General features: G+C 43.0%; 1 protein-coding gene across 1 annotated transcript in view; it reads right to left on the bottom strand.

Moving 5' to 3' along the window:
• SNX31 (sorting nexin 31) overlaps positions 1 to 24,178 on the bottom strand; it is a 66,653-nt gene extending 42,475 nt beyond the window's left edge. Inside the window, exons 1-3 of the mRNA XM_046642298.1 lie at positions 24,053 to 24,178; positions 14,187 to 14,301; positions 10,828 to 10,892 (exon numbers count right to left, since the gene is read on the bottom strand). Coding sequence (XP_046498254.1) covers positions 10,828 to 10,892; positions 14,187 to 14,244 — 123 coding nt within the window. The 5' untranslated portion in view covers positions 14,245 to 14,301; positions 24,053 to 24,178. The remainder of the gene's footprint in view (positions 1 to 10,827; positions 10,893 to 14,186; positions 14,302 to 24,052) is intronic.
• Positions 24,179 to 25,943: the final 1,765 nt, after the last annotated feature.

Here is a 25,943-nt window from a genome sequence, read left to right as displayed (position 1 = left end):
AGGGCCACAGGTTTCCCTCCTCCACAAAACAGGCCCTGAGCTCCCCCAAACAATCTCAGGCCACACTTTCTTCACTTGACCTTTCCAGGGGAGTTTTAGAAGATTTTTCTAGTTCCCCTGCAGTTATGATAATTGATTGAGGTGAACCCCACATTTAGCTGAGATACAGGTTTCAGAGACAATGGGCTCCCCCAGGGCAACTGTTGTGAATAGTTCTTTTCAAGGTACGCCTTTGCCTAGGCCCTGGGTTCTCAAAGGATTTTGGCCCATAATCACAAACATCTCCTACCTGAGGGGAAAACCACTCACAAAATGAATGGAAAGAATGTCACTGCTTTTTGATAAGATTCTAAAGTAAAGCCTAGCATGAATTTATATTACTCCAATGCAACTCCAAACTCAGGCTATCTTGCAGACCAGTAAGATATCTAAACTATATAAACAATTAAAATGATACAAATGCATATCTTTATTAAATTCTTCTGCAAAAGCAGAACGAGGGAGCAGACTAGATTAGTGGAGGGAATCAGATTATAGATGGCCCTGAAATCAGACATTTGAGAATTTTATTAAAAAGGCAAAAAGAACCCTCATACACTGCTGGTGGGAATGCAAACTGGTGCAGCCTCTATGGAAAACAGACTGGAGATTCCTCAAAAAATTAAAAATAGAACTACCATATGACCCAGCTACCCCACTACTGGGTATCTATCCAAAGAGCTTGAAGTCAGCAATTCCAGAAGTCCCATGCACCCCAATGTTCATTGCAGCATTATTTACAATAGCCAAGACGTGGAAGCAACCTAAGTGCCCATCAACATATGATTGGATAAAGAAGATGTGGTATATATACAATGGAATACTACTCAGCTGTAAAAAAGAACAAAATCATCCTATTTGCAACAACATGAATGGACCTTGAGGGAATTATGTTAAGTGAAATAAGCCAGATAGAGAAGGACAATTTCTGTACGACTCCACTCATATGAGGAATTTAAATATGTGGACAAAGAGAACAGATTAGTGGCTACCAGGGGAAAGGGGGTGTGGGGGTGGGCACAGTGTGAAGGGTTGCACCTACAACATGACTAACAGACAATAATGTACAACTGAAATTTCACAAGATTGTAACCTATTATTAACTCAATAAAAATTTTATTAAAAAAAAAAGGCAAAAAGAAACCATGGTGGTTCTGGATCAGGGAAATGGAAGAATGGAAATGGAGTTATAGAAAGATTTGTCTGGCAGCGGGGTGAAAATAGACTAGAGGAGAGACTGGAGGATGAGGAAGACTCAAGAGAGGTGGCTGCAGTAACCCCACGCGAGGTATGGAGGGACGGAGGGATGGGCTAGACCATGTGGTTAAGAAAAGCACAATCCACAGAGCAGACTGCTTGGGTTCCAAGCCTAGCTCTGTCACTTACTGCATGTGACCCGTGTAAATCCAGACAGGTTACTTCCCCTCTGTATACCTCATTCCTTCTGCTTTAAAATAAAAGTAATAGTGCCCTCATCATCAGGCTGTGACAAGGACTCAAGGAGCTAAGACGTGGAACATGGAAGAGCATTCCTTACAAACACTCAAATGGCAGCTTTATTGTTCTGTTATTGTTAGCAATAGGAATGTGGAGGAAGTTTCTATATCTTTATTTTGAGTCAGTGGCAACAGATAAGAAATAAAAGAGTCAAAGGTTTAGGAAGATGTTTGCAATGCTCATATCCAATCTGGTTCTGAGTCCTGTATATTTTACATCTTAAACTATCTCTTGAATCCATCTACCTCTCTTCATCTCCACTGCCAGCACCTTAAACCCAACTGACATCCCTCCCCTACACTTCTGCAACGGCCTCCATACTGGTCTTCTTACTTCCATTCTTTCTCCTCCTACAAAGCACTCTCCACACAGCAGCCAGAGACATTTTTAAAATGTAAACTTAAAAATGTTCCTCTCTTGCTTAAAACCCTCTAATGTCCTTACATTGCTCACGAGACACTAAAAGGAAAAACACTGTTTTTCTCTACTCTACTCACATCAACACCTCTGACACTAACTGCCTGGAGTTAGCACAGACCCCACAGGTCAAGGCCTTGGTCCCACAAGACTGCCCCCCTCCCACTTCAGATGTCAATCACAAGTTGCGCCCTCCCATGCTTCTGACCCACCCACTACAAACCCAGATTCACACAACCCCTTCCCTGAGTTTCATACTTTCCTAGCGGGGCTCACAGAACTCAGGACAACTATTTACTATCACCCATTATAAAGGATACAACTCAGTGACAAATAAAATGGCAAGCAATAGGATATATTGGAGTATATGAGGAAGCCATTTGGTATAAACCTAATTCAGCCTGACTTCTTTTTTTTCCTCCAAAAGGGCCTGACTGGCTATTGAGCACGCATTGCATATCTGCTTAGACATTTCCTATGGCCAGAACAAAGGCCCTTGAGATAAAGATGCAACTTCCCCCCAACATTAGCATTTTTCCTTAGGCTAGGAACTGATTGCTACACTCACCTCCCAGCTCACCTGTGACCACCCAGCTGGAGACAACAGACTGCCACCCTGCTGTGTTCACCGAGACAGAAGACCTACCTGCTATTTCCATCAATCGCTGTGCCGACAGAGTAGTCTCGCGACTATTGTAAAAGGGACATTCCAATCATATGTGAAACATCCTCTTTGAGGGTATATAACGACCCTGTATTCCCCCCCACCTCTTTGGAGTGCTCTGTTCCTTTGTGGAAAGACTCTCCCGGGTTATAATCCTCAGATTTAAGCTCAGAATAAACTCACCCAAATTTTCACTTATAGATTGGATATGGATTATTTTCGTCATCAGGAATACCCAAATGGAAGAGATGCACAGGGTAAGGTATGTGGAAAGGTGTACAGAGCCCTCCCAGGTGCACCGCCTACATGTTCACCAACCCCAAAGCTCTCTGAACACCATAGTTTAGGGATTTTTATGGAGGCCTTGCTATGTAGGCGTGATCAATTAACTTAATCTCCAGCCCTTCTTCCCTCCCCAGAGGCCAGGGGGTGGGGCTGGAAGTTCCAACTCTCTAATCAAGCTGTTGACCAGCTCCCATCTTGAAGCATCTAGGGGCCCCCAGCCACTAGTCATTTGATTAGCAAACAAAAAGACACTCATCCCTCCAGAGATTCCAAGGGTCTCAGAAGCTCTGTGTAAGACAGGCCTATCACCCCATCACTCAGCAAATCACATGGGTTTTTGGAGCTCTGCATCAGGAACCCGGTTCAGAGACAAAACATACATTTCTTATTCTGTCACAGACACCCAACCCTTTGCCAATGGTTGGGATGAGACAAGTCAGTTGACAACTGCCCCTCACTTTCCTTTCTCCTTCTCTCTAGTAATCACCCTATGGGCTCCCCCATCCAATGGAGTTCTGACTTCATTAGCAAGGAGGAGGAAGGAAAGTGAGGGCACTCTCCTCCAGCTGGGGCTGCTAATCTTGAAGCAAATGGCTATTTTTCCCACAGCATGGAGAGAGGCTCTGAGAATGAAGTCAATATACAGAAAAGCAAAGCTTGAAGTAGGGAGTGGGACGAGAGCGCCAGCCAAACTTCCCCAACTTGTCATTTAAATGAATAAATTTCCCATTTATGATTTTGTCCCTTGCAATTGAAAAAGGGCTGACTAATATGGAAGTAGAGTTCCACACTGCCTACTCTGTTTATTTGTTGAATGTTCTTGGCTTTTTTATACTTAATTTGTTTAAAGCTGGGTTAGATGGTTGCTTAGATGATAAGCTCCTTCAGAGCAGCGATTATGCAGTAAATTTATTTTGAACAGGGCCCTGTATAAATGGGTATTTGAATAATCTTGATGCCATATTTCTCAAAATAATCCAAGTGAGAGGATAAAAAGAACTAAGAGGCATCTAAAATGGAGCACTTAAAAATCGATTGTTTATATACATCTCTCTCTAGCCCTCTACTGCATATTTACCCTACCTATGTTTTAGGAAAGAATATTAAGGTTAAAGTCTGCAATGTTCTGTTTGACACAGCAACACTGGTTTCAGTTGAGACAACCTTCTCTCAGTGGGTAAGCTCCACATCAAGGGAGGTAAAAGGTTCAAGGACCACCCAACTCTTTGCCATTGGTGAGAATGGGACACACTGGTTGGCAACTGGCCCTTGACCTCCCTCCTCCTCCCCAGCATGTCCCACTGGTTGCCTCCACCAATGCAGTTCTGACTCGCACTCTATTTCAACCTTCTCCACTTTCCCCAAGACTCCAACCACATCTGCCTCTTTCCTCATCCCCACCAGTTGACCTCACCTCTTCTAAGCCACAGAGGAAACACGGAGAGGGGACTCACTCTACTTATACTCACAAACCTTGCACCACGCCTGTAGCCTCACCCAGTCTTTCTCCTTGTCTCACATTCAGTTTAAGAGTGATCTTTCCTCCACCCAGTCCCAGCTTGTGTTTAATCCTCCGGCCTCAAGGACTTGGTGCTAGTAACTATCAAGGCCAATCCCACCCACTCCCATATTCAAACTCTCCTTCTCCATTGACTCCTTCCCACTAGCAGGCAAACTTACTCAAGTCTCTCTCCTCTTAAACAACAGAAAGACAGAGACTCTGGGTAGATCATCTCCAGGAAAAGAATCTGATTGGTTTGACCATAGGGAAAATTCTGTTCTCAGCACTGTGATAGGTACGGAAAAGAGTCATACTTAATGACAACTAAACATATTTTTTTCTTTTAAAAGATGTCATTTTAACTCTAAGAAAAATAAAAGTTGTTCAAGAGAGTAAAGGTAATCTCAAACATTATTTGGCTAAGTAATAAGAAATATTTACATATTATAATAATTAAAATATTGACTAAGGATTTAATTTTTAAAAATTTGGACATAAAATTGGGCAGAAGGGGTGAATGGAGGAAGTGATATAAGCAAGCTGAAATCCTCATCCCCCATAACAGTCAGTCGGTGGATAATGTCAACACATTGAAGAGCAAGAGAAAGTTAGAGATGTAGATCATTACTCTCCAGATTTTTAAATATATGAAGAAAAAGCTAAAAGATTTGAAACCCATTGCCTCTGCAGAGCAGGAGATGGTTATGTTATAATTCTTTCTAGCACTATTTTACTTTAAAACTATGAGCACATTTAGCTTTGATAAAAAAATAATTTTAGAACAACATGGTAAAGAGAAGAAATAATGGCATCAAAAAACATTTATATTATGATATAAAAGCAAGTGCACAAGAGGTGAAACATTCTAGGTTTGGAGTGGTGATCAAGGAGGAATTTGGCTCTATTTGTGACATTTGAATTTTACTAGAATGTATATAATTAAGAAAATGTAAGAGCCATACAAAAACACAATTAGAGGGAAAAAAGCCAACTTGGTGGATTTGGATTGTAGAAAAACAAAGCCTTGACTAAGCTGTCATCTTGATCTAGAGTGGATCAGGAATCAAAATGCACAATTCACACTAGAAAATTGAATGCATTTATCTTTAAGAAATCTCAAAACCCTCCAACACCATGGGCTGCCTTAACACTGTGGGGGCCTAGAATTGGCCACCCCAAGATATTTCTCTTTGGCACGAGGATTATTTGGGGCTAGTTACTTTTAATAAACTGCACAAAGGAAAGCAACTGAAAAGTAGAATTTACTTACCCTTTGTTAAGAGGCATTTACACTGTAAAGGAAATTTCCATCTGTAAAGTTGTCTCCCTCTTTGTACCACGAAGAAGGGGGATGACCTTATCTCTAGAAACTCTTAATCACTGCCAAAGGCAAGGACTTAAATCTGCATTTATTTACTGTACTTGTGTGGTAATCTCCCATGATCGACTCCCCCTCCACCCCCAACATCCTCCTTTGTCATTAGCTGAAGATGATATTTAAGGTGGGGGCTTCAGCCATTTTGGCGAGTTGCTCAGCTTGCCTGAGCCTCTCCCGTGTATACATGTTATAAAGCTTTGTTTAATTTTCTCCTGCTATTCTGTCTCATGTGAATTTAATTCGTTCTCCGGCCAGACGAACCCAGAGAAGGTAGAGGAAATGTCTTCCTCCCCTACAACACATTTTAAAATATGTGCTAATTCTTTTCAAATCGAATTTAACAACCTGAGGAATTTTTTAATTTCTCAAAGAAGGATCAATCAATGTGCTTTATGGATATTCTGTTCGGAGGCAGAAATGTCTGATAGCCATGGGTACTTATTCCTGAGGTTTCTTATCCAAGAGAATCCATTCTTGGACTCACCAAGCTCTAAATTTCCATTGCACTTAATGATGGACCCTAATCATTTCACTACAAGGGAAATGGGAAACATTCTTACAAGGAAATGGGGAAAGAGTCACTTCCCAGAACCTCCAAACATAGCCACAGTGGGCAAAACTTCTCCAATACATGAACTGCCGCTAACCAAAGCCACTCCAAATACCTTCTCAGTCTTCTTTTTCTCAAATACATTGTTCACACGAGGCCATAGAACACTACAGTTTAAGAACCGGGAGCATAAAGAATGTTTAGTCTAAAGACTTCGGTTTTGCCTTTTCAAAAGTCCCTTCATCTAAAAGGCCCTCACAGGGCAAAAGCACAGAGCATACTAAGGGGTCTAGACCCACAAAACAAAAAGTACCCAGTGGGGCAGGGCTGGGTGGGCTACCGCTGCCCTAGAAATACCTCAGTGGAGCAGGGCTCTGAATGTAGGCTCCCTGGGCTCGGACCCCAGCTCTGACATTTACAAGATATGTATCCTTGGATAAGTTACTTAGCCTAAAAAAGAGACACCAATAGCACCTCCCTCGACAAGCTGTGAAGGATTAATGAGATACTGCACATAAAGCAGGGCCCAGCCCACATTAAAGGCCCTGGAGAGGCAACCCCTCTGATTACCGGAGCTTGCCTTTGGCCATCCTCCAGAGAGGCTTTCCACAGAAGGGCTCCTGGGAGGTCGCATGTATTCACGTTTCTAACATGGTGTGCCCTCGCCCAGAGACTGGAAGATCTTCTTCTACTTGCTGAGCCTTGGCGAGCCAGGCCTGTGAGCATAGGATTATCTGGCAATAACCACTTGGAAACTGCAGGCCAAGCACTTATCAGATGCAATGAAGATATCCAGGTGGGGTCTGTAAGATACTGAGTTGGGGAAACTGCCTAATCCCTGCTCCCTGGGCTCCCTTCATGGTCTGGAAAATCTACACATCACCACTGCTCATGCCAGTCCTCCCAGCTCCTACCAGCCCTGCAGGAGCAATCTCATTGCAAGCTCAGCCAGCCAGTTGCATTGATTGCATCCATTTCAGCCCATAAGCCACTGGCCCTGGATAGTGATCAGGGAAAGGGTCTACTGGCAGCTGGAACAGACTCCCCATCCCCACCCCCATCCCCATAACAAGTGGCTATTGCTTTCCCTTTCACTAATATCAGTCCTGAGTCTCCCAGACCTCCAGATATTATGTGGTTTGTGGTATTTTCCCCAGCTCAGTGGGGGAAAAAACCTATAGTCATCCCTCCCTGCCCAGAAAACTTCAAATACCAGTTTAGATGTCACTCTCTAGGTCTCCCTGACCAAGGTACCCTCCACATCTCCCAGACACACACTCATCCTGTGGCAGTGCCTCCCAGCCCTCTTCTCACAGGGCACACACAGAGAATGATACTATTTGTACTGCACACTGGGGTATGTGGGCACAGAGCCACTAGAGGTGGCAGGGCCCATAAATGCTGTACCTGGGCTGAGAGGATGGAAATCTTGACATACTCCTAACCCCCTCCTGGGACATGGTGCTGTATCACAGTGCTGTGTCCTATATCCCTGTGCTTGGTCCTGCATCACAGTGCACGATGCACAGTCCTGTATCACAGTGCACAATGCATAGTCCTGTATCACAGTGCATGGTTCTGTATCATAGTCTTATTTATAGATCATAATATGCAGTCCCATGTCATGGTACATGGTCCTGTATCATGGTGATCATTACATTTAGTGACTTGCCCAGTGACTTTTCTGTCTCCCCTACAAGACACTAAACTCCATGAGAGGGACTGGGTGTCGTTTGCTGGTATCTCCCCAACTTCCAGAGGAGGGTTGGCTCTGAGCAGTGTTCAATTCATATTCATTCAACGTATGAACAATAAAGGAAAGCAGGACAGGGGCACAAGAAGGTAGAACAACCTTCTTGATTTAAACTCAATTTCCTTTTCAAAACCGTAAAGCAAATCTCCTTTATAAACACCTTCAGGAGTAAAGTACCTCTATTCTGCTCTCCCTCCCTTTTGGAGATGAAGAGAAAACAAAAGAAAAGAAAATCATGTTTGACGAAGTTGAAAATGGTCCCCAGCCCGAACAACTAGGTTTCCAGAAGGGCTACCAAGCACAGTGAAAATCGGACCTGGTCAGGGAGCGGGGAAGCAGAGGTAACAAGGTGCTGGAACTCAAGCTACAAGCAACGCAGAAGCTGTCTTAAAGCAGTTCATCTCGAGGGACTCCGCAGTCTGGGAGCACAACTCTGGGTGCATTTGACACCACCTAGTGGGCAGGGAGCCTAAGAAATGTGCAGATGTGCCATCTTTGCTGAAAGCAATCTCTCAGCATGGCTGGAAAGGGAAAAGAGGATGGGCATTGATAACAGTAGCGAGTACTTCATAAGTGTTAATGTGCCGGAAGACATTTAAGTGGTTTAAAAGCACAGGCTCACTTAATCCTCAAAACACACCTCTGAGACAGGAGCTATTCTCCTCATTTTACAGATGGGGAAACTGAGACACAAAAAGGCTAAGTAAATTGTCCCAGGCCACACAAATCGAAAGCAGGGCAGCCAAAATTTGAACCTTGGCCTGCACTCCTGAGCCTGCACAATTACCCACTAAGCCAGTCCTGAGGCTACTCAGTCAACACAAGGGTTTAAAATGCTAGATCACGATATGAGGAACTGTGGGTATGACTTCACTGCTCGACACTCTGCTTGGGTCTTAGGGCAGAGTGAGACAGTGCTCAGAAACAACAGGCAAGATCCAGCAGTACAACAGACAGTCAAATGACTCAACTCCAGCTCCTCCCCAACCCTGTGTTGGCAAACAGGTGGCTCACAGAGCAAAGCCCCTTTCACAGCGGAGTGATGCCTAAGAAGAATCCTGGCAAGGGACCTAGACAAAAACCCTGCAAGAAGGGAGGAAAGAAATGTGACCAAGTAAGGGTAAAAAATACATACCCCAAAAGTGATGCCACGAAGGAGATGAAAATGGATGTATTAATAAAAATATGGTTTGTCTGAACTAAGACCCCAAAGAAGAATAAAGGCCTCAAAAGAGAGGTAAGACAACAAAAGAATATAAAAGGACGTTGACAAAGTTCATGGGAGAAATTGAAAAGAACAACAAAGCCATTACACGAGTGAAAATGTCATCAGAAGAAGCAAGAAGAGACACTACAAACGGAGCTGGGGCATTCAGAGAGGCTTCTGTATAAAGCGATAAAGGTAAGATAAGAAGAGAGCTAACATCAAGCCAAACTCTTTTAAATTGTCAGAAAAAAAAGACACTCAAAACAAAACTGCAAAACATTGCTACCTCCTGAATGAATTTCAAAAAGTATTAAAAGCAAAAACCACAATACACACAAAAAAAGATGATAGAACCAAGGCTAAACGTACCTCTGTGTACTGACACAGAATGATGTGCAAGCTGTAGATTTTAAAAAACAAGGTTCAGAAAGTGGGTAGAGTATGTGTTTATTTGAAAAGGAAAATTAAAAAACAGGCTATGCATTCATGTGAATGCTTGTATGCATACAGACACATGTGGAAAGAACACAGTTAAACTGTAGACAGACTGTCTCTGAGGAGGGGCACTGGCGGTCTGTGGCGGCTGCAGACGTTACTTTGACCCTATACCCTTTTGTGCTGTTTGAATGTTACCACCACCACCACCTCAACAAAAAACTTTTCAAAGAAAAGGATATATCTTTTTGACCATCAAGTATATGTGAAAATATGAATGACTACACAATGGGGAGCTCTAGGGTCCTTTCTTGGGTTGAGTGGACCAGGAAGTATATCAACACAGTCAAACCACTCAACAAATGCAATGTGCTCCCATTTTTTACAAATCTGATCAAGGCATCACTCTTCCCCTAGCTGGGGATCCAGTTCAATAACATCATATCATTGTACAGCTTCAGTCCTTTCATAGCTTTTCCATTCAGTCAAGAACATACATGCAGGCATAAAAATGTCCCCATATGTACAATTAGAATGAGTGATGTACTTAATAAATGTGCTTGGCAAAGTTCTAGCCTCTAGGGGACAAGTAGCCAGTGGTTCTTTAGACCTATAAAGGAAAGAGAGTTGCTTTGTGTCATTCTGTTCAGACCGAATTTTCTCCATGATCCATTTACAGTAAAGTTAGGAGCAGAGAATATATAAGAAATAGCTGGCATGGCTATTACTCCTGTCCTGATGGCTTCATCGTGGCACACTTGGAAATCCCAGCTACCCAAGCAGGGCCCCAGAATTGTCATGGAGGCCCTTAATGATAAAGCTTCTCTTCTTCAAGGCCAATTTTGAGAGTTACAATGCTACAGAAAAAAGGTATCTTCTTAATTAAAATGAGCTAAAGGCCAAGTGACACACTTAATTTTCCATCTAGAATCTAAATTTCTAAAAGAACAAAATAGGAACCATCTTCTAACGTACTCCAAATGAATGTATTTGACCTGAGTTCAGGCTCTGTGGGGCAGACGGCCAGAAATGCACATGTGGTTAACTAAGAGACATGTTCTGCAGTGAAATAATGACTTTCGTAAAGAAGAGCAATCTTACCAGCTGCACCAGTTTTAAAAAATCAACGAAGACATCACTTCTCAGCATTTTTGGGTCCACAGTTACTGAAAAACATGGACAGCGAGCCAGGTTAGCACAGGGCTTGGTGGAAGTCTCTATTAGACTACTCTGTCCTCCAGGAAGCCCTCCAGGCCTTGCCAGTGCAGCGCTGCCTGCTTGAAGGCGTGCAGCCTGTGACTTCTGAAATACATGAAAATCCACGGTCTGCTTCTCCAAGCAGCTGTGACGACAACAAGGACCCACCCCACCAATCTCGGTTGACTCCTTCCGGGGATCTCACTTTCTGCAATGCATACCTGCATCGCTCACTATCCACTTTGCTGCCCTACCAGGATGACGATGAAGCTAATATGAAGAAGTGAAAGATCTTAGAACTTGGACTTAGACTCCACTTTAGCAAGACACTTAGTAATTTGAAAATTTTAAGTCGAGAGCACCTCTTTTAATGATGGCCACTCTCAAGAAGTTACCCAAAAAAAGGGCAATTGTAAGGGTGTCGGAGAGATTTAAAGTCTTCCATTCTTCTATATTTATAAGAGTATTTTCCCCTTAGTTTTAAAACTCCAGATACCAATACCCAGGTGCTGGGGACAGTGCAGACGGGGCAGAGACCCTCCCCTGAGAACTCCATGCTCATGCATGAGGTGCTCCTCAGCCCACCTCTGCATCGCCTGTCTTCCTTCCCACAAGTCCTCTCCTGGACCTGCTCCTTAGCTAGACTTATGTACTTAAGAAATCTGTATTACATATCTTTCTTCTTTCTTTTCTTCTTCTTGTTGTTTTACTGATTTCATCAAATAACTTCTATCAGCATTCAAAACCAGCACTGACTGAGGTCATTTCAGGTTGTACCTTTCTCAAACAAAGCCATGCTTTTCAAAATAAAGTAACTAAGACAGAGTCTCTGTAACACGAGAAACTTTTTATAAAAGGGTATTTCTGAGGGTATAATTTTAGGGGGAAAAAGCCTTTGTCTTATTTTCTGGAATACATGTGTTATATATGCAAACTAGTTTTATAGTCATTGCATGAATTCTCAGAGATGGGGAAAGCTATTGAAAAAAGTGTTCAAGGACCAGCCTGGTGGCATAGTGGTTAAGTTTGCAAACTCTGCTTTGGTGGCCCGGGGTTCACGGATTCGGATCCCAGGCACAGACCTAACACTGCTCATTAGGCCAAGCTGTGGCAGCATCCCACATAAAATAAAGGAAGATTGGCACAGATGTTAGCTCAGCAACACTCTTCCTCAAGCAAAAAGAGGAAGATTGGCAACAGATGTTGGCTCTGGGCCAATCTTCCTCACCCCCAAAGAGAGAAAAAAAGAGTGTTCATCCAACTGTACAACTGTTAAGTAGCAGGTACTATGCTAAGCACTTTGTATATTTTAGCTGTTTAATCTTCACAACAAACCCTGAAGTAAATATTATTTCCATCCTACAGATAGAGACATTGAGGCCCAGAGAAGGTTAAGTGTCTGGCCCAAGGTCACACAGCGAAGAGCAAACCTGGAACTTCACTCCAGGTCTCTAGAACTGTGCTCTCAGTCACGACACTAAGCTATGCTGTCTCCTTGCTTTACCTTGCTGAAGAAGATGCACAAGACATCCTGATGATGTCGTGAAAGACCAGGCCTGGAAAAGTGACCCCTTAAGCACCACCATCATTTGTGAAAAGGCCAGTTCATAAAGCAATACTTACTGAGACGTGATAAAACAAACTAAGAGACAATGAAAATTCAAAACGCATTACATTTTGAGCTTGAAAAGGCTAATTTAACAAGTCTACAACAGGTATATTCTCGACTACAAAAGACAAATGGGGAATAGATGACTTCTAGAATTTTTACGTACTATGTTTTTAAAAAAATGTGCAGCCATGAGAAATAATGAGGTAAATCTATAATTGCTGGCCTAGAATGATATGTAAAAAATATATTTTAAGAGGAAAAAATCGACATACCGAAGTAAAAACTTTTATTCTTTTGCTATGAGGACATCAGTGGGGTAGCTGGTGAAGTTTGAATCAGGTCTCTAAATTAGATAACATTACTGTCTCAATATTAATTGCCTGATTTTGATAACTAGACTGTGGTTATAGAAGAGAATGTCCTTGATCTTAGGAAATACACACAAAGTATTTAAGGGTTAAGTGGCTTGTGTGTGCAACACAAGTACCTCAAAAAATTATATATTATATATGTGTACGTATATATGTACATTCATATATAATATGAATGTATATTTACATATATTCATAACACACACAGAAAAGCGAGAGAGAATGCTAAAGCAAATGTAAAATGTTAACATTTGGGAAACCTGGGTGAAGAGTACACAGAAATTCTTTGCATTATCTTTGCAACTTTTCTGTAAATCAGAAATTCATTCAGAATGAATGTTTTTAAAAATCAGGTACAGAAAAGTGTGTAGAGTAAGTTTCAATTTGTTTTTAACAAACACGGATGCACATACACACTAGTAGGCACACAGATAGTTTCTGAGGATACACAAACTGCTTGTAGTAGTATTTTCTTCTAGACGCCTAGGGCTCTGGGGTAAAAAGGAATGTACCTTTTATTGTACACTCTTTGGACAAGTTATATTTTTAAAACATTTTGTGTATATACTGTTTCCCCTTTTTAAAACCCTTAAATATTTCAATGCCAAGTTTGCTATTTCTCCCCAACTCCCGCTTTTTGTGAGAGCTCAGTCTTGCTGACCACAGTTTTGCTGTGCACAGCACTTTCAGGACACAGGCAATGGGCCAGGACTGTTGTGCCGCAAGCCTCCTGGGGCCAGAGCAGACCTCCAAGTGTCCCTGGTGCCTTGGCTCAGCTTCCTGGGGAGGACAGAGAGGGAGGTGCCATCCCTGGCACTGCCAGTGAACCTCTCTGATAGCTCCTGAGAGCTCGGGTGTAAACAGTTCATCTTATCCTTTGTTCGGTCTTAATCCATGTAATATCTCTTTGACTTCTACAATCAAAGCCAACAGATAGCACCCAGGGGCAAATATGAACATAAAGCATTTTTAAAACCAAATACAAAGACCACGTATTGTATGATTCCATTCATAGGAAATGTCCAGAATAGGCAAATCTATAGACAGAAATTAGTGTAGTGGGTGACAGGAACTGGTGGGGGGGAGGAATAGGGAGTGACTGATAATAGCTATGAGGTCTCTTTTTGGGGTGATAAAAATGTTCCCAAATTAGATTACAGTTACGGTTGCACAATCCTATAAATATACTAAAAACCAGTGAATTGTAAGCTTTAAATGGGTAAATTTTATGGTATGTAACCCGTATCTCAATAAATCTGTAAAAAAATACAAACACATACCATTTTGCAAGTACTGTTCCAGCTGATCCCTCCTCGCATCAGCCATAGATGTGGTCATCGCCAAGTAGTACTTCGGTGGAAAGGGTGGCAGGCAGTTTCCAAAGACCCGCCTCAGCTGAAAGATCCAGAAAACACACAGTTTAAGACAAAGAGCCTCCAATTCAAGGTTGGTGAGACAGCAAAGCCTCCTCTCAGAGTAGGTCTCAGTCCAGCACTTTATTTAAAATTAACCCTTCCTGTTGGCCAAAAGGAGGAAAAGGGGATACTCTGATTTTCTTAAGGAGGTATTTATTTCAGTATGCGTTTCTAGAGATACTATTAGATGTATCACAGATGGATGACTCCAGTCAGAGTTTGGTAGACTTGGGGTAATTTTAATTTTTCATATGTTTCTATGAGACTTCCCACCACTCACATCATACAATACTTCCTTAACTCATACCCCAGTAGTATCTGTGATACCAATGAGGATGGTTAGAAATTTAATTCCCCCACCCCACCCCCCCTTCACCAAATCTGAACACAACAGCAGGTATTTACAGCTGTGTCAGCTAATACAGTAGCCACTAGCCACCTGTGCCTAAGGAGCACTGGAAATGTGGCTGGTTGGAATTTTAGATGTGCTATAAGTGGAAAACACACTGCAGACCATGAAGACTTAGTAAAAAGAAAAGAGAAATGTAAAATATCTCACTAATAATTTTTATACTGACTACATGTTGAAATAATTTTAGATATGTTGGATTAAATAAAAAATATTACTAAGATTAATTCTGTTTACTTTTAATGTGGCTATCAGAAAATTTAAAATTACATATGTGGCTCACATTACATTTCTATTGGACAGGGCTGGTTTATAGAATTCCTACACGTCTGACATATGATTCTAACAGAAACCCAGTTAAGCTCTTCCCTCCTAACTACCCATGTATGACCCAAGACTACGGCGGTAATTATTTTTATGAAAGCTGATAGTAGATGCATCAAAAATAATTTTTGGTTATTTTAACCAAATAACCAAAAGTGCATCTTCCTTCACTCCAACCCCAAACTCAGAGTGGTGGCTTAAAGATAAGGCATAGCATCCTTCTCTTTAAAATGGGAGAAAGAAAACCAGTCAGAAACCCAGTCAGGTTTTAACCTGGTACTTCTGGAGCAATAGGGCTGAAACTCTCACAATTACTGCAGTCAGTGGCTTACAGAAAATGAAAGCAGATCAAAGAGAAATGAGAGTGCAAACAGGTAAGAGTTTTAATTCCATGACCTTTGTCACTAATACAGTGTGTATTTGACAAATATTTACCTTCCATAAGCCCTAACTTCAAAATACATCAAGAATTTGACCACATCTCTCCACCCTCACTGCCATCACTCTGGTCCAAGCCACTGTTGTCTCTTTTCCAGTTTATTGTAGTAGCTTTACAATAGGTCTTGCTGTTGTCTGTCCTTTACCCTCTTCATTCTATTCCTAATAGAGCATCTAAGGTGATACTTTAGAAATGTAAGTCAGATCTTTCCACTGCCCTGCTCAAAATCCTTCCTGGCTTCCCCTCTCAGTCACGTAAAAGCCAAAATCCTTAAAATGCCCTAGAACTGTGCCATCCAATATGATGCCCATTAGTCACTTGTGACTATTTAAATTTAAACTCAAATTAATTAAAATAAAATAAAATTTAAAATTCAGTTCCTCAGTCATACTACTCACATTTCAAATACTCAATAGCCACTCAAAATGTAGCAAATTGCTACTGAATTGGGTAAAGATATAGAGCATTTCTATTAGCACAGAAAGTTCTGTTGGACAGTGTTGGTCTAACATCTAGAAAGGTTATTAACTGCCTGCCCGTAGGTAAGATACAGCTCCCTGATGTGTTTTGTTTGGTCTGTTAGGTTGTTGTTTGTCTGATATATAGAGAATTTGGATTTGATGCCAACATTTATTTTTGCAATTACAAAATTTTTAAAGTTATGTCTTGGAGGGAATACAAAATAGTATAGCCTCTTTGGAAGATAGCTTGGCAATTTCTTACAAAGCTAAACATAGTTCTGCTATATAATCCAGCAGTCATGCTCCTTGGTACTTACCCAACAGATCTGAAAACTATGTCCACAAAAATCTGCATGCAAATCTTTATAGCTGCTTTATTCATAACTACCAAAAGCTGAAAGCAACCAAGATCCTTCAATATGTGAATGGGTAAACAAACTGTGGTGCATCCATACAATGGAATATTATCCAGCACTAAAAAGAAATGAGCTAACAAGCCATGGAAAGACATGGAGGAACCTTAAATGCATATTTATAAGTGAAAGAAGCCAGTCTAAAAAAAGCTACATGCTGTATGATTTCAATTATATGACACTGTGGAAAACACAAAATTATAGAGATAGCAAAAATATCAATGGTCACCAGGAGTCTGGGGTAAGGTGGTGCTGAATTGGTAAAGGACTTGGAATGTTTTAGGGCAGTGAAACTACTCTGCATGATTACTGTCACTATGGATACATGACACTATGCATTTTTCAAACCCACTGAACTTTACAACAAAACCTTAATGCATGCAAATATTTAAAAAATCATTTAGGAGGTTGGAGGAATCCCAGGATGGAATGCAAAATATGACAAAACAATCTAACTATATTACAAATGTATGAAACAACTTCATTGAAAGGAGTGAGGGAAAACAGTGTTGACCTAAGTAGCTTTGGAAATGAGTGGAGTCTATAAAACTAAAGGCAAAAGAAACTGTACATAAGCACTGTACTCTATCTGATGAAGTTTTTTCCCATGGGGGTACAGGTAAACAATTCTGATACTACATGTGTGTACAAATTTAACAATTAAATAAATGGATGACAGGTGGTGCGAGTTAGGTTTCTCACTGCTGGAGTGGGAATTTTCAGGTAAGTAAGAGGAATAGGCTAGAACAATCCTGTGGTAATGGATTATAGTTGGAGGTATTGGTCTGAACTCATGTCTAGCTTAATACAGATACAGATAGTTACATAAAGAACTATTTACAGACACGCATATATACCCACATTAGCATACACACATATTTTCCTTGCTTGGTCAACTGAGAGGACTTAGAAGCAACAACACTTCAATAGCATTGAACACACCTAGCGCCCAGGTCTGGGTTTCCAATATCGTTCTCCAATAAAAGCAACCAGGGCTCCATGGAGAAAGGGTTGATTCTAGGACAGAGGCAGGAAATATATGAGTCAGGAGCATATTGTAGCACCAGAAAATAAGGCAGAGCTCAAAACAAAAAAATCAACAATGGGTGTATGTCAGAGACACAGGAGTACACTGAAAGAGCTCCCGTAGGCCAAAGCTGGAACAATTAAAATGACAAAATAAGGCAGTATTGAAGCATAACCCTAAGTATAAATATCCAGGAACCATATAGATATAATTTATTGAATAAATAAGTAGGAGAGAAGAAACAAATCTCCTGTGCAGAAGAATCCCAAATAATTTATGTAGATACTCATCTGCAAGGAGATGGAACATAAATCCCACTCTTTAAGTGTGGGCTGCGTACAATGACTTCCTTCCAAAGTGTACACTATGGAAAGTAAGGAAAAGGAGCAACTTGACAATGGTGAAACCTGACACAAATGACCTCAGCCAAGTGATCAAGGTCAACATCAAGAGTGATAGGTCATGTTGATAATAGGTACCTTGAAAATATGTGATTAGAATGGCACTTGACTTTTGCGGTCTTCCTCCCAAAAACCCATAACCTCAGTCTGGTCATGTGAAAAACATCAGATTCCAATAGGGGGACATTCCACAAAATAGCTGACCAGTGCTCCTCAAAATGGTCAAAGTCATTAAAAACAAGAAAAGTCTGAGAAACTGTCACAGTTAAAAGGAGCCTAAGGAGACAAAGCAACTAAATATAATGTGATATCCTGGATGAGATCATAGGACAGAAACAGGACACTAGGTAAACGTTAAAGAAGTCTAAATGAATTATGGACTATAGTTAATAACAACGTGTCAATACTGGTTCATTAACTGTAACAAATGTACCATACTAATGGAAAACAATGGGGAAACTGGGTGTGGGACATATGAGGATTCTCTGCACTATGAGAAAAATTGAAATTTTTTTGTAAATCTAAAACTGGTCTACAAAAATAAAGTTTATTAAAAAAAACCCCTCTGATTTCTGGCTTTTCTTGAAAAATCAGAAAGTCTAGAATCACTGGGTTCACACTCGCCTGGCCACCGTCCTCTTTAGAGGAGACCTGAGCAGTCCCCACCACTCCCCATTGCCTCTTACCTGGCCCATGCCTCTCAGTTAAATTACCTGCCTGACCCCTGCAACCATTTAAGTTTGCAACCTTTCTTCTAAATCTAGTAGTATCAATATTATAGCAATAATTCTGTTTCTTTTAAATTCAAGGAAATTTTCCTGCCATGCCAAACACCATCCAAAGGCACCCCAGCTGGAGCATCATCCCAGGAATCGCTGCTCAAACAACCAAGGATTTATGGACCCCCATCTCTGCTAATTCCATTAAATAGAAGCAGAAATTTGTCTTCTCTACATGCAATTATTTCTTCATTAAGTGATCTTTTAAGACAATTGTGTTTCTTGGCATGCGTTCATAAATTTCGCAGATGCTTCCAATTTGGTTCAAATCACAACAGCCTTGAGCCACCAGATCTGCCTGGGTTAGCCACCTGCGGGAGAGCATCCCGGGGGAAGCCCCTATGCTAAGGCCAAGAACTGGGGAAAAGTCAACAAGGATTACAGTTCTAATACCCATCACAGCAGCAAAGAAACTCTTCCAGCAGGTTTTACAACCTGAGCTGACTTCTCAAGAATCTTGCCCCTCCTTTTTCTAATACTGGTCTAGGGAGAAGACAAACATATAATAAATCAAGTAAAGTCTGCCAAAAGTCAGTAATCAACTCCACAAGTTCTTCAACCCCGTCAAAATATAACCTTATCATTGGTCTCAGATAGCACATAGTTTAGCATTAAAATCACTAGCATACTGAGAACTATCTGGTATTAGAGTTTAGTCCAATCACTGTTTCAAAAAATTGTTTAAAGAGATCAAAACGAAAATATCTCTCTTCTGTTCTTTTCTTATAAGGTGTTTTTATTTGTTTGGTCTTTTTTGTTTTTAAAGACCATGTTCAGATAACGTATTTTTCTTAACACCAGCACAACCTCCTGCACCGATTTCTCCATTGTGCAGTTCTGCCTTTTCACACGAAGAGATGAAGAGGACTTTACTGGCCAGTTGAAAATACCACCTCCTTCCCGGCCCTATAAGTCATAGCCCCCCGTAGCTATCCCAGAGCGACAACCTGGGTCAGGTGGAATTACAGACACAAACGGTGTCCTTTCTATAGTCTGTTTCTAACGTTGACTCGCTCATCCCACCTCTCCAAGATGCCTCATAATCAAACCTCCAGATTTACCAGGTAAAGGGCCACAGCTCAAAGCAATCTGGGCTGGGCATCTGGTACCAAAGAACATTAGCATGGAGCTTGTGTATTATCCCATTTGCCCCTAAAAATATCCTTGTGAGGTAGATGATCATCATCACCATTGACATTGTCATCCTCCCAGCTTGACGATAAGAGTAACCTGAAGCTCAGGATGACGAGGAGACTCAAATAAAGGTCCTACAAGGTAACGAGCGGCAGAATTTGGACACAGTCTTTTCACTACTTTTTCCTTCTCCTCTCCCTCATTTTCCTTCCCTCTTCCTCCTCCTCCTTGTCCCTCACCAAATCTCTACTGAGCATCTATTAAAGTAGGATTCTGTGCTGGGTATGCTATGCCTACAGGCTTCATTTATTCCTTCATTTAAATATTTGTTTTTGCAACTACCTAATCAGAGGAGACAAAATATGCACACAAAAAGAGGAATACGACAAAGTCTAAACACAAAGCGGCACAGGAATCAGAGAAGGCATCTCGTGCAATCAAGGGAGACTTACCAGAGGAGGCAGGGCTTGAGGTGGATCTTGAGAGAGAGAGAGCTGGGCCCTGACCAGTGGGTCAGGAAGCAGGAGGGGGAAACGAGCCAGGCAGAGGCACTGAATCAGCCAGCCTGATACAAACAAAGGGTGTGAGTGGGGAAAGAGGGCAGATCAGGCGAAAGGGGTGAAGGAGCCAGGCTGGGTCAGCACCTGGAAGGGAGGAAGACTGAGCCAGTGTGTATGGGCTCGCACAGCCCTCCTCTCCCACTGAAGGATCCTTTACAACCTTCCACGGCTTGTCCCCATTGCCGTGTCTGATGCTGGCAGAATGTCTGCAAAGAGGCAAGCATCCTTTTCATAGAGTCCAGTATCACTTACACAGATGGCCTCATCTTTAACACTTGGCCAAAATAAGCCAGCGAAATGTTTCCTTCACAGATTTCTTTAAGTCTATTTGCAGGAGGTGGTGTAGGGAAGGGCAGGGGCATACATCAAACTGGTTTTATTCATCTAAAGGCAAAGAAAAAAGTCAAGTGAGGCAGTTCACACAGCAGAGATAGATGGGCAGCATTCAGCAGCAGAGGGGCAAGCTGCCAGACCTCGAGGGAGCCTCAGTGGGGGACGGGGCTGAAGGCCATGACTTGAGTGTGCAGATCACAACCGACCTCTGGGAAACACAACCATCTCTCCGCAGTTCAGTCTTATACACATTAGCCTCCTCAGAGCTTGGCTGAGAAGGAGCAGGGGCCACCTCACCAGCGACAGGTGCTCCTCCTCCGTCGCAGAGTTATCCAATATACAAAGTGGAAACACAATTGTTAAAGCCAACAATGCACTCAAGTCAGGATCTTCACTTAATTTAAAACAGCACATGGCACGTAATAGAAACTTAGTAAATATTTAAGTAAACGAATAAGTCAGTTAATTCTATAACATGAAATGTTTATTCTATTGAGGTGCAGAACTTTCCAGGGAATAAAGTAGAAATTAACTTATACTCACAAAACACATACACAGATGGGGCCTTTATATTGTTTCCTATTTTATAGTGCTTTGTATAAAATCAGATTACAAACTCGAGCAATTTCACATCTCCATGGAAGAGAAGAATAAAAACATGCTGAGAAGTGGCTGGGAGAGGTCAGCCAACCTTTCAGTCTCAGACTTAGGTTGCCAGATCAAATACAGGATGCTCAGTTACTTAGGTCCCAAACATTGCATGGGGCATGCTTACACTAAAAAAGTGTTAGCTGTTTATCTGAAATTCACATTTAACTGGGGATCCTGTATTTCTGGTTGCTAAATCTAGCAAACTTACTCAGACTCTTTATTTATAAAATGGGAGTAATAACAACAATTGCACTACTGACCTTAAAGGGCTTGCTGGGCACCTGGAATAAAATCCTGTGCCTGGAACTCTGAGGACAGAAAGCAGACTTTGGTTGTCTGGGGCCAGCGGTAGAGGCAGGGGATCAAGGGCAAAGGGGACAAGGGAACTGTTCTTTATCTTGATTATGGTGGCACTAATTGTACACATTTACTAAAATTCACCACACTGAACACCTAAAATTGGAGAATTTTATTATGTTATTCCAAAACAGAGTAAAAGCATGTTACTTTAAGACTTAATTAACTGTATTTACTGATACAATTTATTTTGTCAACTTTAGTAAGAAACCACAAAATGTAATGGGTCCGAGCAGGCTCCAACACTTACTAGCAGCAAGACTTTGGGCAAGGTGTGCCTCAGTTTTCCCATCTGTTAAATGGGGCTAATTATAATCCTAGCTCATAGGACTGTTGTAAAAATTAAAGATGCTATCCTATGCAAAGCTCTTGGCACCAACCTTAGCACACAGTAACTGCTTAACTGTTAGTGTTTTAAATTAATAATAAATACCAATAGCCATCTAAGATCTAAATAGTTTCTCTAAAATGAAGTTGTTCCTACAGAAAGGGGTAAAAATGATAAGTGCAAGGTGTAAGGTAGTTGGAAACTGCATAAAGAAATCTCCACTTTAGGATTTTGAAAAACCCGAGACAAATGTGAAGTATTCATTAATATCTATTGTATGTGCCTCAGAGGGCACTGGGCTTGGCAGTTCAATGTTTCAGAGTCCACTATAGGGAACAGCCAACGGTTTCTTGTTCCTGGCTTCCAACACAGAAGATCAAGAACAAATGTTTACTCACTTTACGTCTCTGCTTCTGGACCTGCTAGGACTTGACAGGTCTGGGTTTTTCTGGAAAAAAGCATTTTCGTAAGTCTGTTGGTTAAGGAGGGCCAGATTCAGGAATTCCTCCAACCTCTGAGGTAATAAATCTTTCCTGAGTGTGTACTAAGTGCCAGGCTCTGTGAGAAACTGGTCCGTCTTCACAAGTAGCCTGTGAGCTGACATCCATAACCACCTATTTGCTCATTATTTCTGATGAGAAAATTGAAGGTCAGAGAAGAGGTGAGGTGACCAGCCAGGAAGTGGTCAGTCACTTCCACCGATCTCCCTCCTCCCTTCTGCTTCTCACCTTCTGATGGCTACCTCCCCAGGCCCACCTCACATTATAGGCAGACAGAGGAGGGGGAGAGAGAACTCAACTTCCTCCTCCAAATGCCTGGAACACCTGCACTTTCTCTTCCTTCCAGATCCTCATCTGCCCACCTCTGCACTCCTCCCAACTCCCCAAACATGTCTCGTCACAAGCAGCTTCTCATCTTTCAGAAGTCTGAATCCATGCCCTTCCTCATTCAGTCATCCGACCATCAAACCTGTGGGCCTATTGGGTCACAGGTACTGTCCAGGTGCTAGCAACTCAAAGACCACCACAGAAATTAATTAACAACCACTTTACAACTATTTTCTGTTGACTTCAAAGATAACTTAATTATATCTTGAAAATGGACTTTTCCAATGCACTATGACGTACGAGCAAAAAGGCTCGCTGCAGTCATGTTTTCAGTTGTAGAAAAGTGGAACTGAGCTGGCCATCAACAGAAGATGGTTAAGGAAATGTGGTCAATCTACTCACTCCAAACCAGAGACTGTCAGAAAAGACTGTCCCAGAATTGTTAATAGCTGTTGCCTGGGCAAGTTACTTCTTTCCTTTCCTTTGTTTCTCTCCTTTTCTCTGTTTCTTATACTTTAAGTATGTGCTCTTTATAATCAGGATACAAAATCTAAAAAAAATTTTAAAGAACAAACTGTGTGGCGGTGGAGGTGGGTGAAGCTTATTTCCAAACTTCCATTTACTCCTCTCACCCATTTTGAAGACTCACAGCCCTTCCTTATTAGGACAATAAAGCCCATGAGAAGAGGCTAATAAATCAGTAAGCCTGCAGAGAAAATGGCATCAGGACCTCAGAGTGAGAAACCATGTGTGAAATGGCCTCCTGTCTTGATAAGTCATCTGTCTCCTGCGTTCCCCGCCTGCCAGTACTTGAAGCCTATGAATATAGTCATTTGAAAACAGAAATAGACACCTTTTTAAAGGGGGTAAGCTTAAACTCTGGGAGAAAAGAGATTAAATACTCATGTACAAGATTCCTCAGACTACACCTTGGTCTAGACTCGGTTTGGTCATTTCGAATGGGGACATTGTCGTGGGGAACAGCTGGCACTGAAACGGAGGGCACCACTGCCCAGCACCGTGCCAGGTGGGGCCGGTGGGAGCACTGCGCTGGAAGGGGTTGGGAGAATCACCTGCGTGTGCCCGGTCCCTCATCTCCCAGCTGCAGATGATTAAGAACGGCACCACGTATTCATTGAGCTCTACGGCAAGCAATTCACAATCCTTACCACGACCCTGTTTGACAGACTAGGAGCCTGAAGCCCTCAAACGGCCCAGTGTGTTGTTAGAGTCACGGGTCCAGAGCCCGCTGGGCGCGCTTTTCCTCACCCGCCTCGGACCCGCTCACCTGTTCGTTCCAACGATGCAGCTGGCTGTAGCGCACCCTGCAGAAGAGGAACCCGTCCAGGTACACGGAGTACAGCTGCAAACAGAGACATCCCGTCCCAGATTAGCCGAGCGAGGTGAGTCCCCGCCAGGTCACCGGCCTCCTCCCTGCCCGCGCGGACCCTGCCCCCGGCGCACCACGTAGCGGCCCCCCAGCGCGTCAGGCCGCTGCTGGGACACCGGGATACAGAAGTGCATCTTCATGGCTCGGGCGGCGACTCCAGAACAGCGCGGGGAACCTGACCTGCGGCCGCGGAGCGCGGTCTGCGAGTTCAGGCTCGGGCTGCAGCCGGGGAGGCGGACCGTGGCGGCGCAGCCCTCGCCTCGAGCCCCGGAGCTGCGAGCGCAGCGGGGTCGGCCACGCCGCCCGGGGCGGGGCCCTGCTCCCGGCTCCCCGGCGTCCCGGCGTCCGCAGGCGGGGCCAGGGGCCAGGCCGTGCCGCCTCCTGCTCGCCGGCCTGCTCCGGCTGCGCGCCCGGGTCCCCGGACGGTGGGAGGCGGCGAGCGTCTGCGGCCCCAGGCCCAGCGCTGTCGCCGCCTGTAGCCGCCTGCGCCCGCGGCGGGGCTCCCGGGCCGGTGGGGCCTGGACGGAGCTCAGGGAGAGAGCGGCCCTAGGGAGCGCAGAGCCCTCCCTGGGCCCGGGGTTTCACCCGGCGCTCTGGGGACTCCTGGGGGAAACTGCGTGGGTGGGTTGGATGGCGGAATTCTTCTGGGGAGAAGGTCCAGGCTTTTCGTCAGATTTTCCAACGGGTTCCTTGAATCCGCAAAAATTAAAAATCGTTGCTCTAGGCGCGGAGATGTCCTGTACTCGTGTTAAAGGAGTCATTCGCTTACTGCTCCTCACCTCATCCCAACATGGCGTTGGGCTACTTGCTGGGTGAGGGTAGGTAGTGGGGGTGCACAGCCTACGAGAAACTGGCTCCTCCAGGCGTCCAGACCCTCATCTCTGTGGCTTGCCGAAGGCCCAGTTCCCCTTCCTGTATCAGGAGAGACAGATCGCATTCGGACCCACCCTCAAGCTCAAAATGCTGACATCTTCGCCAAGTAGGGGCCCTGACAGGGTTGAAAAAGTTTGTGCTCCATGACCTGCCGACACTGACTGTGGTGTGCTATGAATTAAGATTTTGGGGGGCCGGCTGAGTGGTTAAGTTCGCGAGCTCAGCTTCTGCGGCCCAGGGTTTCGCGGGTTCAGATCCCGGAGCGGACATGGCATGGCTCATCAAGCCATGCTGAGGCAGCGTCCTGCATGCCACAACTAGAAGGACCCACAACTAAGGATATACACCTATGTACCCGGGGACTTTGGGGAGGAAAAGGGGAAAAAAATATTTAAATATATATATATTTATAAATCTAGTAACTACCTTATGACTAGCACAATTAGGTTCAGTTTTTTAATGTTAATATTTGTTAAATGTAACACTTAAGATATGCCACAATATTTGTACCCTTACGTTAGTATTTTTTAAATACCAAATATTTTTCCTTTTAAAAAAATACCTTTTTGGGGCCTGGCCAGTGGCAGTAGTGGTTAAGTTCGCCAGCTCTGCTTTGATGGCCGGTGTTCCCTGTTCCAGTTCCAGGGGTGCACCTATACACTGCTCATCAAGCCATGCTGAGGCAGTGTCCCGTGTACAAAGTGGAGGAAGAGTGGCAGGAATGTTAGCTCAGCCACCATCTTGCTCAAGCAAAAACAGGAAGATTGGCAACAGATGTTAGCTCAGAGCCAATCTTCCTCACAAAAAGAAAAGAAAGAAAAAAAAGAAAATAGTGTGAAAGATGAGATTCAAATCAAGCAAAAGTGGCAAAAGTAAAAAAAAAAAGAAAAAACTCTGTATTTCCCCTTAATATACC

Source organism: Equus quagga, chromosome 16 (assembly GCF_021613505.1).
Source record: "Equus quagga isolate Etosha38 chromosome 16, UCLA_HA_Equagga_1.0, whole genome shotgun sequence".
In the NCBI taxonomy this organism is placed as follows: Eukaryota; Metazoa; Chordata; class Mammalia; order Perissodactyla; family Equidae; genus Equus; species Equus quagga.
Note: the sequence above shows the minus strand (reverse complement) of the source record. Positions and strands in the feature narration are given on the sequence as shown.